The sequence below is a fragment of the Bombina bombina genome, chromosome 1 (genome assembly GCF_027579735.1).
Source record: "Bombina bombina isolate aBomBom1 chromosome 1, aBomBom1.pri, whole genome shotgun sequence".
Classification (NCBI taxonomy): domain Eukaryota; kingdom Metazoa; phylum Chordata; class Amphibia; order Anura; family Bombinatoridae; genus Bombina; species Bombina bombina.
This window is the reverse complement of record NC_069499.1, coordinates 1374025035-1374037334: the sequence shown is the minus strand read 5'-3', so window position 1 is coordinate 1374037334 and position 12300 is coordinate 1374025035. Positions and strand designations below refer to the sequence as shown.

Genomic DNA, 12300 nt, shown 5'->3' with positions numbered 1-12300 from the left:
TCCCCCTCTCTTTTGCTCTCCCTCTCCCCTCACTTTTGCTCTCTCTCTCTCTCTCCTCTCTTTTGCTCTCTCTGTCCCCTCTCTTGTGCTCTCTCTCCAGCTCTCATTTGCTCTCTCTCTCCCCCTCTCTTTTGCTCTCTCTCTCCCCCTCTCTTGTGCGCTCTCTTTCCCCTCTCTTTTGCTCTCTCTCCCCTCTCTTTCTCGCTCTCTTCCCCCTCTCTTTTGCTCTTTCTCCCCTCTCTTTTGCACTCTCACTCTCTCTTTTGCTCTGTCCTCCCTCTCTTTTGCTTTCTCCCCCTCTCTTTTGCTCTCTCCCCCTCTCTTTTGCTCTCTCCCCCCTTATTTGCTCTCTCTCCCCTCTCATTTGCTCTCTCCCCCCTCTCTTTTGCTCTCTCTCCCCCCCTCTCTTTTGCTCTCTCTTCCCCCTCTCTTTTGCAATCTCTCTACCATCTCTCTTGCTCTCTCTCCCCCCTCTTTTGCTCTCTCTCCCCCCTCTATTTTGCTCTCTCCCCCCTCTCTTTTGCTCTCTCTCTCCCCCCTCTCTTTTGCTCTCTGTCACCCCTCTCTTTTGCTCTCTCTCCCCCTCTCTTTTGCTCTCTCTCCCCCTCTCTTTTGCTCTCTCTCCCCCTCTCTTTTGCTCTCCCTCTACCCTCTCTTTTGCTCTCCCTCTACCCCCTCTTTTGCTCTCTCTTCCCCCTCTCTTTTGCAATCTCTCTACCATCTCTCTTGCTCTCTCTCCCCCCTCTTTTGCTCTCTCTCCCCCCTCTATTTTGCTCTCTCCCCCCTCTCTTTTGCTCTCTCTCTCCCCCCTCTTTTGCTCTCTCTCCCCCCTCTATTTTGCTCTCTCCCCCCTCTCTTTTGCTCTCTCTCTCCCCCCTCTCTTTTGCTCTCTGTCACCCCTCTCTTTTGCTCTCTCTCCCCCTCTCTTTTGCTCTCTCTCCCCCTCTCTTTTGCTCTCTCTCCCCTCTCATTTGCTCTCTCCCCCCTCTCTTTTGCTCTCTCTCCCCCCTCTCTTTTGCTCTCTCTTCCCCCTCTCTTTTGCAATCTCTCTACCATCTCTCTTGCTCTCTCTCCCCCCTCTTTTGCTCTCTCTCCCCCCTCTATTTTGCTCTCTCCCCCCTCTCTTTTGCTCTCTCTCTCCCCCCTCTCTTTTGCTCTCTGTCACCCCTCTCTTTTGCTCTCTCTCCCCCTCTCTTTTGCTCTCTCTCCCCCTCTCTTTTGCTCTCTCTCCCCCTCTCTTTTGCTCTCCCTCTACCCTCTCTTTTGCTCTCCCTCTACCCCCTCTTTTGCTCTCTCTCCCCCCTCTCTTTTGCTCTCCCTTCCCCCTTTCGTTTGCTCTCTCTCCCCCCTCGATTTTGATCTCTCTCCCCTTTCTTTTGCTCTCTCTCCCCTCTCTTTTGCTCTCTCTCCCTCTCTTTTGCTCTCTCTCCCCCTTCTCTCTCCCCTCTCTCTCTCCCTCTCTTTTGCTTTCTCTCCCTCTCTTTTGCTCCCCCCCCTCTTTTGCTCTCTTTCTCTCTCCCCCTCTCTTTTGCGCTCTCCTTCCCCCTCTCTTTTGCTCTCTCCCCCTCTCTTTTGCCCGCTCTCTCCCCCCCTCTCTTTTCCTCTCTCTTTCCCCCTCTCTTTTGCTCTTTCTTTCCCCTCTCTTTTGCTCTCTCTTTCCCCCTCTCTTTTGCTCTCTCTCTCACCCCTCTCTTTTGCTCTCCATCCCCCTCTCATTTGCTCTCTCTCTCTGCCCTCTCTTTTGCTTTCTCTCCCCGTCTCTTTTTCTCTCTCCCCCCTCTCTTTTGCTCTCTCTTCCCCCTCTATTTCGCTCTCCCTCTACCCTCTCTTTTGCTCTCTCTCCCCCCTCTCTTTTGCTCTCTCTTCCCCCTCTCTTTTGCTCTCTCTCTACCCTCTCTTTTGCTCTCTCTCCCTACCCTCTCTTTTGCTCTCCCTCTACCCTCTCTTTTGCTCTCTCTCTCCCCCTCTCTTTTGCTCTCTCTCTCTCCCCTCTTTTTTGCTCTCTCTCCCCCCTCTCTTTTGCTCTCTCTCCCCTCTCTTTTGCTCTCCCTATCCTCTCTTTTTTGCTGTATAATGATATGTATTGTCTTAATGATATAAGATGCTGACCTATTTTGCTCTCTCTCCAGATCTCATTTGCTCTCTCTCTCCCCCTCTCTTTTGCTCTCTCTTTCCCCCTCTCTTTTGCTCTCTCTTTCCCCCCTCTCTTTTGCTCTCTCTCTACCCTCTCTTTTGCTCTCCCTCTACCCTCTCTTTTGCTCTCTCTCCCCCCTCTCTTTTGCTCTCTCTTCCCCCTCTCTTTTGCTCTCTCTCTACCCTCTCTTTTGCTCTCCCTCTACCCTCTCTTTTGCTCTCCCTCTACCCTCTCTTTTGCTCTCTCTCCCCTCTCTATTTTGCTCTCCCCCTCTTTTGCTCTCTCTTCCCCCTCTCTTTTGCTCTCTCTTCCCCCTCTCTTTTGCTCTCTATCCCCCTCTCTTTTGCTCTCCCTCTACCCTCTATTTTGCTCTCTCTCCCCCCTCTCTTTTGCTCTCTCTCCCCCTCTCTTTTGCTCTCCCTCTCCCCTCACTTTTGCTCTCTCTCTCTCTCTCCTCTCTTTTGCTCTCTCTGTCCCCTCTCTTGTGCTCTCTCTCCAGCTCTCATTTGCTCTCTCTCTCCCCCTCTCTTTTGCTTTCTCTCTCCCCCTCTCTTTCCCCTCTCTTTTGCTCTCTCTCCCCTCTCTTTTTCGCTCTCTCCCCCTCTCTTTTGCTCTCCCTCTCCCCTCACTTTTGCTCTCTCTCTCCTCTCTTTTGCTCTCTCTGTCCCCTCTCTTGTGCTCTCTCTCCAGCTCTCATTTGCTCTCTCTCTCCCCCTCTCTTTTGCTTTCTCTCTCCCCCTCTCTTTCCCCTCTCTTTTGCTCTCTCTCCCCTCTCTTTTTCGCTCTCTCCCCCTCTCTTTTGCTCTCTCCCCTTCTCTTTTGCCCTCTCTTTTCCCCTATCTGCCCTCTCTTTTCCTCTCTCTCCCCCCTCTCTTTTGCTCTCTCTCCCCCCTCTCTTTTGCTCTCTCTCCCCCTCTCTTTTGCTCTGTCTCTCCCCCTCTCTTTTGCTCTCTCTCCCCCTCTCTTTTGCTCTCTCTCCCCCTCTCTTTTGCTCGTTCTCCCCCCTCTCTTTTGCTCTCCCCCCTCTCTTTTGCTCTCTCTCCCCCTCTCTTTTGCTCTCTCTCCCCCCCTCTCTTTTGCTCTCCCCCCTCTCTTTTGCTCTCTCTTCCCCTCTCTTTTGCTTTCTCTCTCCCCCCTCTCTTTTGCTCTCCCTTTCCACTCTCTTTTGTTCTCTCTCCCCCCTCTATTTTGCTCTCTCTCCCCCTCTCTTTTGCTCTCTCTCCCCCTCTCTTTTGCTCTCTCTCCCCCTCTCTTTTGCTCTCTTTTCCCTCTCTTTTGCTCTCTCCCCCCTCTCTTTTGCTCTTTCTCCCTTCTCTTTTGCTCTCTCTCTCCCCTCTCTTTTTCTCTCTCTCCCCTCTCTCTCTCCTTCCCTCTCTTTTGCTCTCTCTTCCTCTCTTTTGCTCTCTCTCCAGCTCTCATTTGCTCTCTCTCTTCCCCTCTCTTTTGTGCTCTCTTTCCCCCTCTCTTTTGCTCTCTCTTTCCCACTCTCTTTTGCTCTCTCTCCCCCGTCTTTTGCGCTCTTTCTCCCCCTCTATTTTGCAATCTCCCCCCTCTATTTTGCTCTCCCCTTCTCTTTTGCTCTCCCTCCCCTCTCTCATTTGTTCTCCCCCCCTCTCTTTTGCTCTCTCTCATCCCTCTCTCTCCCCTCTCTTTTGCGCTCTCTCTCTCCCCTCTCTTTTGCTCTCTCTCCAGCTCTCATTTGCTCCATCTCACTCTCTCCTCTCTCTTTTGCTCTACCTCTCCTCTCTTTTTTGCTCTCCCTATCCTCTCTTTTTTGCTGTATAATGATATGTATTGTCTTAATGATATAAGATGCTGATCTATTTTGCAGATGCAAATATATAGATATATCCTAAATCCAAACTATTTAGAAATCCAAATCTTTTCTGGTCCCAAGCAGATTGGATAAAGAGTTTTATACCTGTGGTAACTTTTTAATGTGTATAAATGAAAATAACAAACCCTGTGCTGTTGGTGTTGCAGAGCCTACTACATTGTAAAGTGGCAGTGTGTCCTCTTGTGGAGAGATGTATGAAGTTACCTCTGTTTTTTTCATTTATTTTTTTGTGAAGCGCAGGCAGGAAGAGACCAGTATTTTAAACTACTACTTGAAAATTACTCTGTATAAAGGCTAATAAGAAACTCTGCATTCTGTGTTACAGAGCCTCATATCATTGTAGAGTGGCAGTGTGCCCTCTTGTGGAGAGATGCATGATCTGTGTGCCCTCTTGTGGAGAGATGCATGATCTATTTTTTTATTTTTTTTTTGTGAAGGTACAGGCAGGAATAGACGAGTATTTTAAACTAGTACTTAAAAATGACTATATTCCAGATAAAGTAGCAAGCTGTACTCCTCCACTGACGAGGCCAATAATGACTGAAATGTATGTCTGGGTTTTGCTGTTGAAATCATTAGTATAGAGAAGAATCGCCTAGTATCTTGTGGTTGGACTGCCCCTATGGAACCAGCCTAATATACTGTAGGGAAGAGAGACACAAGAGGGCTAAAAGAAGCTGCACCCTGTGTCAGACACCTCCATTTTTCTTGCCTTGGAAGCTGCACAGGCCAAAGGCTGAAAAAATTCTGATATAGCACATGTACAGAATTAATTATGTTATTTTAAGCCCTATCACAGTGGTTTGCCTACTATAATAACTGGTTTGACTTTGTGTGTTTTTTATATTTGATCTCTAACTTTATTAATTCCTTGTTTTATGCTTTCTATATGCAATAGCATGGCTACTTTTTATATTTATACAAAACATAAAACAGAGGCATAAACAAAAGCCTTAGATTCTATGGACTGTTGAGGTTGTATCACCCCCTGTCTTTATTGTAATTCAGATCAGTGCCCTAGCCTAGGCTTTGTGCAATTGTCCTCCTATAATATGATATATTCATGTGTCATTTCATAAAATAGCCCTTACACAAAGAATATTCTTAGTGTTTCTAAAGCTTTGAGTGATTCTGATTCTCATGAATATATATAATTGGTTTTCTTTGAAGTAATGTTGAGTCAGACTGAGGACAAACTGTTTCTAGAGAGATCTCACTACTATAATGTCTCTATGATGATGAAAGTACTCTCAACGGTGATTGAAGCATTGTTATACTCTTTGTACTATGTAAAACCTAAATTTCTAAAATGAATATCGCTGTAATGCATGCAAAAGACTCTGTGGCCCCATTTCAACCTGAATAAGAATTCAATCTGAATCAGAAAGTGCGTTGTTTTTTTGTCCAGATTTTTTAAATTCAAAGCTATTCCAATGCATTTAAAAAACAAAAAGTAATAATATGTTAATCACATGGTTTTCAAATGTATGTGTGCACCAATGGTGTTCTCAATGCCTTACAAGGGAAAAATATAACTTCAGTCTTCCGGTCCAGTCAATAACAAAATCATTTTCTAGAAGTGCACTTTTGAATTTTTCTTATTCCTTATCCTTTACCTATTTCTGCTTGCTTTAAGAAGCATTTCTTGACTATTCTCTAATATTTTTTAAGATTATTTTTTCTTTGATAAATAAGCTAGACTAGTAATAATAATAATAACAATAATTAGAATGAAATATATAATTTCCTATCTGAAATAAAAATATAGCTGAAATCACACTTGTACACAAATAATGTACCATCATCAGAGTCTGGGAAAATTACTTGCACACATAATTAATCAATATTAATGGTTGGTTAAGTGAAGAAAAAAAAGAACTAATTGAAACACATTAGCAAACCATCATCAACAGTGAATTAATTTGCTCCCATGAAGTCATGAGGCTAAAAGTATTTTTCACACAAAGAATAACACCAGAATGGTCTAAAGTTGAAGGGTAGTAGGTTTAGGAGTCATTTAATTAAGCACTTCTTCACAAAAAGGGTAGTTGATTTATGGAATATACTTCCATTAGAGGTGGTAATGAGGTAATCTCCATAGAACCCAATGGTTATCTGTTATCAACATCTATGTTTCATATTGGTCTGTGCATTTTTGTTTGGTGAAGAACTTTACAAATCCCTCCATAAACCTTATAATTCCTGTTTCTAGTAGATTTTTGTGTGTATAACTAGATTTTCCTGTTATATCATTTAGGGTATAATAGTTATTTAACTAATTTGAACAACAGCTTCTCTAATTGGTTTAGAAAACAAAAATCACCTGATCTTGCATATTAGATTATATTTCTAGGGAAATAATTTCATGTCTTCCCTGGAATATTATTTTTTTATTGTTATCAACTTCTCTATATATGGTTACTAAATTGATCACCCGTGATAAAACACCTTGTTAATTCAGTGGTACCTGCAGACTAATGCACTGTAAAAAAAATAGCCCAAATAATTGGCTAATACAGAATACTCATGTGTTCACAGCACATATGGAGCAGAAGTGTGTTGGACAGGGATATGGAATACAGTTTACGATATTTGAAAGATCTATCTTACATCATATCACAGAGGCAAAGGAATATTCTGTAGAGCAAGAATTTTAAAGTTTCAGATCTCAAAGTAATTGCAGACTCAGTAGTAGTTTGTTAATTTTATTTTATTTTTTTATAAAAAATGATTTCCACAATTTACATAATATTTGTTGTCACATTTAGGCTGGATTTTCTGGAGGATGAATGTTGGTAGTCAGGAACAAGTATGCAATTAAGATATATCTCTATAGCTTTTTTTTATTTTAGAAATATAAATTTATATACAAAGTACTTATCAGCAGCGGACATCAACAAGGAGATAAAGAGAAAATCTGTAATGGACATGTCAGTGTATAGACAACAGGCCATAGGCTAGACCTACAAATAATCTAAATAGCAGGCCCCAAAGGTAGTGGCAAGAGGTAATATAATGCCAGCTGTTGGCAGAGGTCTAATATGGACCAAGGACAGGAATATACTATATACACAGCACTACTGGTAGTGGCAGAATATGCAAAGCAGATTTAGAACAGAAAAGACAATTAAGACAAGAATAGCTGAGTGCGGCCAGCAGGGCAGGAACAACAAGACAATACCCAGAATGTCAAATCTTGCAAAGAAAGTGCTAGCAAGTCAGATATTACAGCACAGTGGTTTAGCAGAGTAATAGTAAAAAGGTCAGGTGTAGAAAGGTGGTGACCAGTGGTTAAATCTAAAAGAATAACGACCTGCAGGTTAAATGGAAAAAAAAACAGTTACTGATGGTAATGGTAGAAACATCAGCTCCTGCAGGTAATATTCAAGAGCGGAGACTAAAATGGGCCAAGTACAGTGGCAAGGAAGTAATGCAGAGCTCTAATAATATTAGTAATGAGCAGCAAAACAACAAATGCTGGTATCTCTAGAGTCCCTTAGAAAAGCTGTGACTTTGGCCATCATTACAAGTAGTAGGACACTTAGCTGCATTGTGCACTAGCCTAACAACATAGTGCAAACAGCAGTAAGTACATTAGACACATTTATTTTACTCTGTATGAGAGTACTGGAGTCATTGGCCTTATAGCAATGACACATGCATCTGAGGTATGTTTTTCATTCTGTCTAAGCAAGTGCCAGATCAACCAATATGCACTATTAGTTCTATAAACATTTGTTAATTGAGAGAAGAATGTAAAAACATTAAAATATGTCAATTTGCTTCTGTCTACTAAAATTTAAGATACAATGTATCATAAAATGTTGAAGGGATATGAAGCACAATTTTTTTTTCTTTCATGATTCAGATAACTTTCTAATTTTCTTCTATTATCAAATTATCTTCGTTCTTTTGGTATCTTTTCTTGAAAAGCAGGGACATAAGCTGAGGAGTGTGCAGGGGTCTGGAGCACTATATGGTAGCAGTTTTGCAAGAATGTTATCCATTTGCAAGAGCACTAGTTTGCAGCACTATTTCCTGCCATGTAGTGCTCTAGACACCTATCTAGGTATTTAATAGGCATGGGCAGTTGGATGCTTTGTTAGCTTCCAAATGCGGAAGAAGGTGGTCACTTGTGGCGTTCATCTCTTTTCGGGGTCAGATTTCTTCTTGTGAAAATGCATCACACTAAGATCTGGATTTTCATAGATCTTAGGGTATTGCACTTTAACAAGAAGGAATACAGCTATGAAAAGAGCCAAGGTCCATGAGAGGCCACCTTCTTCCGCAATGCCCATTCCTAAAGAATACCATGGGAACAAAGCAAATTTGATACTAAAAGTAAATTCAAAACGTTTTTTTAAATTGTATGCTTTCTGAATCACAAATTATAATTTTTTTTGTTTCATATCCCTTTAATTACATTTCTTTTAATAAATATTAGTGCATTTCTTCTGTCCTTGGCACAATCTATTTCATTTGTCCTTTATGAATGTCATTATGAGGGTAAGATGGAGCAGAGTGTGAGCTCACTGTAGCCCAGTAAGGAGTCTCTGTGAATGTTGGACCCACGGTTCATTACCTTCAATTTTAGGCTACGAGAATCCAGCTCCTCTTTATCAACCCCCTCAAAATAAAAGTCCTCATTGAATATTGGATTTCGGCTCTTCCTGATGATAGTGCTCCTTTGCTTCTGCAATTTTCCTGGCTGAAGATACATAACAACACAACAGCTAATACTTTTTGGATCCTGGTGTGCTGGGTACAGGTTCTCTGCACTTACAAGTTTCACCCTTAGGCGTCCTACTTCTTTCATATATTCAGCAGACAGACGCAAGGTACCCCCATTGCCCAACATGACCTCTGTCTCCTTGGTAAGCCTTTCTTGGCAGCAAATAAAATCTAGCTGATATACAGGTGGGGGAACTAGGTGTATCATAGAAGTAGACATCACATAATGCTTTTGTCTCTGTGGAACACTGGGGCTGGTGTCTGTGGAGCTAGTCTCAGTGGATAAAGAGTTTTCTCGAGTCAAGTACTTTGTACTCAGAGTTCTACTAAAATTATGTTGATTGTCATAAACATGGCCAACCAGGCTCCCTGCCAGTGAGCGAGGCAGCAGGGGTGAACTAAAAGGTGAGGACTCTGCCGAGGATGTGGTTTCACTGTCCATGTTACATCCAAGAGGAACCTGTTGAGTCCCTGTGCCTAAAGGCGAGGTCCTCCAGCTTAGTGTATATTCTGGATCCAATGGGGATACGGTAGTCATCTCACAATTTCCTTGAGAATTGCACATCTCATGGAAAAGAGACTCCCTCCTACGAGTATGGGGACTCTCCACTAGGTATAGACTTCCAATTATCGGGTCAGGAATAGGTGGATAAATAGCTTGGTCCGGCACCTCCATCTCCTGTTCCATATCTTCCACTTGGATGAAATGTCGATTTGCTGACTTTAGTAGCTCTCTTGGAATGGATTTGGTTGCTCCATCTCTCTTCTGCAGTGGTGACCCACAGTGGCCACCTCTTCTAGACATGGGAGACAATTTTGGAGGAATGAAAAATTTTGGAATCTGGTCAGGGGTAAGGATGTTTGGACAAGATGGGAGCAGTTTCTTCTTTGAGAAGAACATTACCATGGAATTTCTTCTGGTGACTATGGAGTCAACTCAAAGTATCATCAACTTGATTTGATTCTCGTCTGAAAAATTAGAAAAATATAAATATGATTAGTTTAACATACAAACAGTTTGGTTTGTGTGCTAAAGACAATATCACTTTATAGAGAGAAGGAATGTTTAACTAATACAAAAGATAGCTCTGTCTATTTCTTGCTATATGAGTAAGTTTCCCATGAAAATTGGCAGCATATTTATAAATCCTCTAAAATGCATTTATATTATAAGTTCTCAAAGTTAACACTTGGTACAAATACAAATAATAGAAATATTTCAACCTACTTATTATATTATGGAACATAAAACGTTGCTGTGCCATAGGGTAAGCAGCTTAAATTCAAGATATATTTTGCACGCTGATATGAAAATGATTTAATTTGGGAATGCAATGTATCAGTTTGTGATGTTTTTTTGGGACATCCTGAAAGAACTAGACTGTGCATGTCATTGTAAAAGCACTGGGTTTTATTTAACAATGTAAGCAAGAGGCTCTGGCAAAAAAAATTGAAAATAGAGTGAGAACATGAAGCCCTTGTGTCGATGTGAGCATGCACGGGCTTTGTGTTAGTGTGGCAGCACTTGGTTGTTGGTGTCACAGTGTGATGGATAGCCGTAACTGTTAAAAAAAAAAAAAGTACAGAAGGGCACATATAGAGCTCTAAGATGTAGCTGTCCATAGATTAGTATTGAACTCACAGTGTCAGTGTCAGCGTGCTGGGAATAATGATGTCTTTGTATTAGTGTGAGAGCGCTGAGCAATGGGTGTCAGTCTGGATATCATTGTTATAATACAGTGGTATGGGCATTAGAGTGAGAGTACTGACTTGGGTGTTAGTGTAAACTATAGTATTCAGCTTATTGGCTCTTTGTATCATCGGTAGCCTTTGGGCATCACTTTGAGAGCGCATGGCTCTCCGTTTTACTTATTTGTGTAGTTAGGCATAGGCCCATAAGGCTCATGCTTATCGATGCAGAATTGGGGGGGGCAGCAAATGTTTAGATGCCTAGTAGGGCCTTTTGGCTTATACATAAGTAGCCTCCTGTGGAGTCTATTGAGTGCACATGTAACATGTCTAAAGAGACAGTAGAAGCTCCTTCCCTCTTCCTCCAGTAAAAGCTCATTCCACATACAAATCCCCACCCCTACAAACACACATATATATGTTCTGAGGAAGGGGGGGTTTAACTCAGAAACATCACATATTGGTCACAATAAAGGTGTCATCATTATATTAAAATCCAGAGAGTACTTGCCTGGACTTTTTGCTGTAAATATAAATATAAATATATAAATATATATATATATATATATATATATATATATATATATATATATATAAAAGCCCTTCCCAGTCCAACACCTTGTCATATACCATATCCCTTTAAACCACAGTTTAAAACACTTTTATTTATGATAAACCTTTATATTATATCACTTTCTTCTAGGCATGCACATTTTTTAGTGCTATTATTGTAATATGAGCTATGAAGATTAAATTACTTAATTTTGAGGAGTATTTCTAATATGAAAGCTGGCAATATGGGGTTAAGATCACTGCTGTCTGTGGGTTACTGGCAATATGTGATATATGCGCTCCACTCAGTAATACTGGCACACACAAGACCACTATGTAATGGCACTTTTCAGTGCCGTCTTTTTTCTAACACCTCACATCCGACCCACTCCGCTTCAGGTCCACCTGAAGCGGAAGTTAAGAAGCAGCGGTTGTAAGCGGTCATTAACTCATCTGCGACCTATGAGGTGGCGGACAGCAATCAGCACAATCAAATACGATTGGGTTGATTGACTACCCCAAATTAATAATGTTCCATGACCTTGCTGAACAAAAGGCAGAAACGGTCCAAATAGTTAGTTTCCATTTTGAAAGAACTTGTTCAGAGCTTAAGACCCAAAAAATCCTTCTTCGGAAAAAAAGAGTTTTGTATAAAATCTCATCCCCTGTTCTAACAAAGGAAATGGAACAATCAATATTATAGATTCTAGATCAGAAACTGACTGAAAAAAGGCCTGAGCCTTCACATGATTTTTTGGAACATTTGACAAAATAAAGGCCTTGTTCTGAAACCTATGCAATAATTCTGTGAAACTATACTAAGAACCCAGGGGTCATCAGCCAATAGGATTGAGCTGGCATGCGAGCTCAATCCTATTGGCTGATTGCATCAGCCAATAGGATTTTTTCTACCTTAATTCCGATTGGCTGATAGAATTCTATCAGCCAATCGGAATTGAAGGGACGCCATCTTGGATGACGTCACTTAAAGGTACCGTCATTTAGTAAGAAGACTCCGGATGAAGAGGATGCTCCGCATCAGATGTCTTGAAGATGGATCCGCTCCGCGCCGGATGGATGAAGATAGAAGATGCCGTCTGGATGAAGACTTCTGCCCGTCTGGAGGACCACTTCTGCCCGGCTTGGATGAAGACTTCTGCCCGTCTGGAGGACCACTTCTGTCCGGTTGGATGAAGACGTCTCCCGGTAGGGTGATCTTCAGGGGGTTAGTGTTAGGTTTTTTTAAGGGGGGATTGGGTGGGTTTTAGAGTAGGGTTGGTTGTGTGGGTGGTGGGTTTTAATGTTGGGGGGGATTTGTATTTTATTTTACAGGTAAAAGAGCTGATTACTTTGGGGC

The 12300-nt window shown here is 42.0% G+C and overlaps 1 protein-coding gene across 1 annotated transcript; it reads right to left on the bottom strand.

Annotated features, from left to right (window-relative positions):
- Window positions 1-8469: 8469 nt before the first annotated feature.
- On the bottom strand, window positions 8470-9628 carry LOC128664974 (C2 calcium-dependent domain-containing protein 4C-like). Its single transcript, XM_053719760.1, has one exon. The coding sequence runs from the start codon at window positions 9607-9609 to the stop codon at window positions 8470-8472; it is 1140 nt and encodes a 379-aa protein (XP_053575735.1). The 5' UTR covers window positions 9610-9628.
- Between the last annotated feature and the right edge of the window lie 2672 nt (window positions 9629-12300).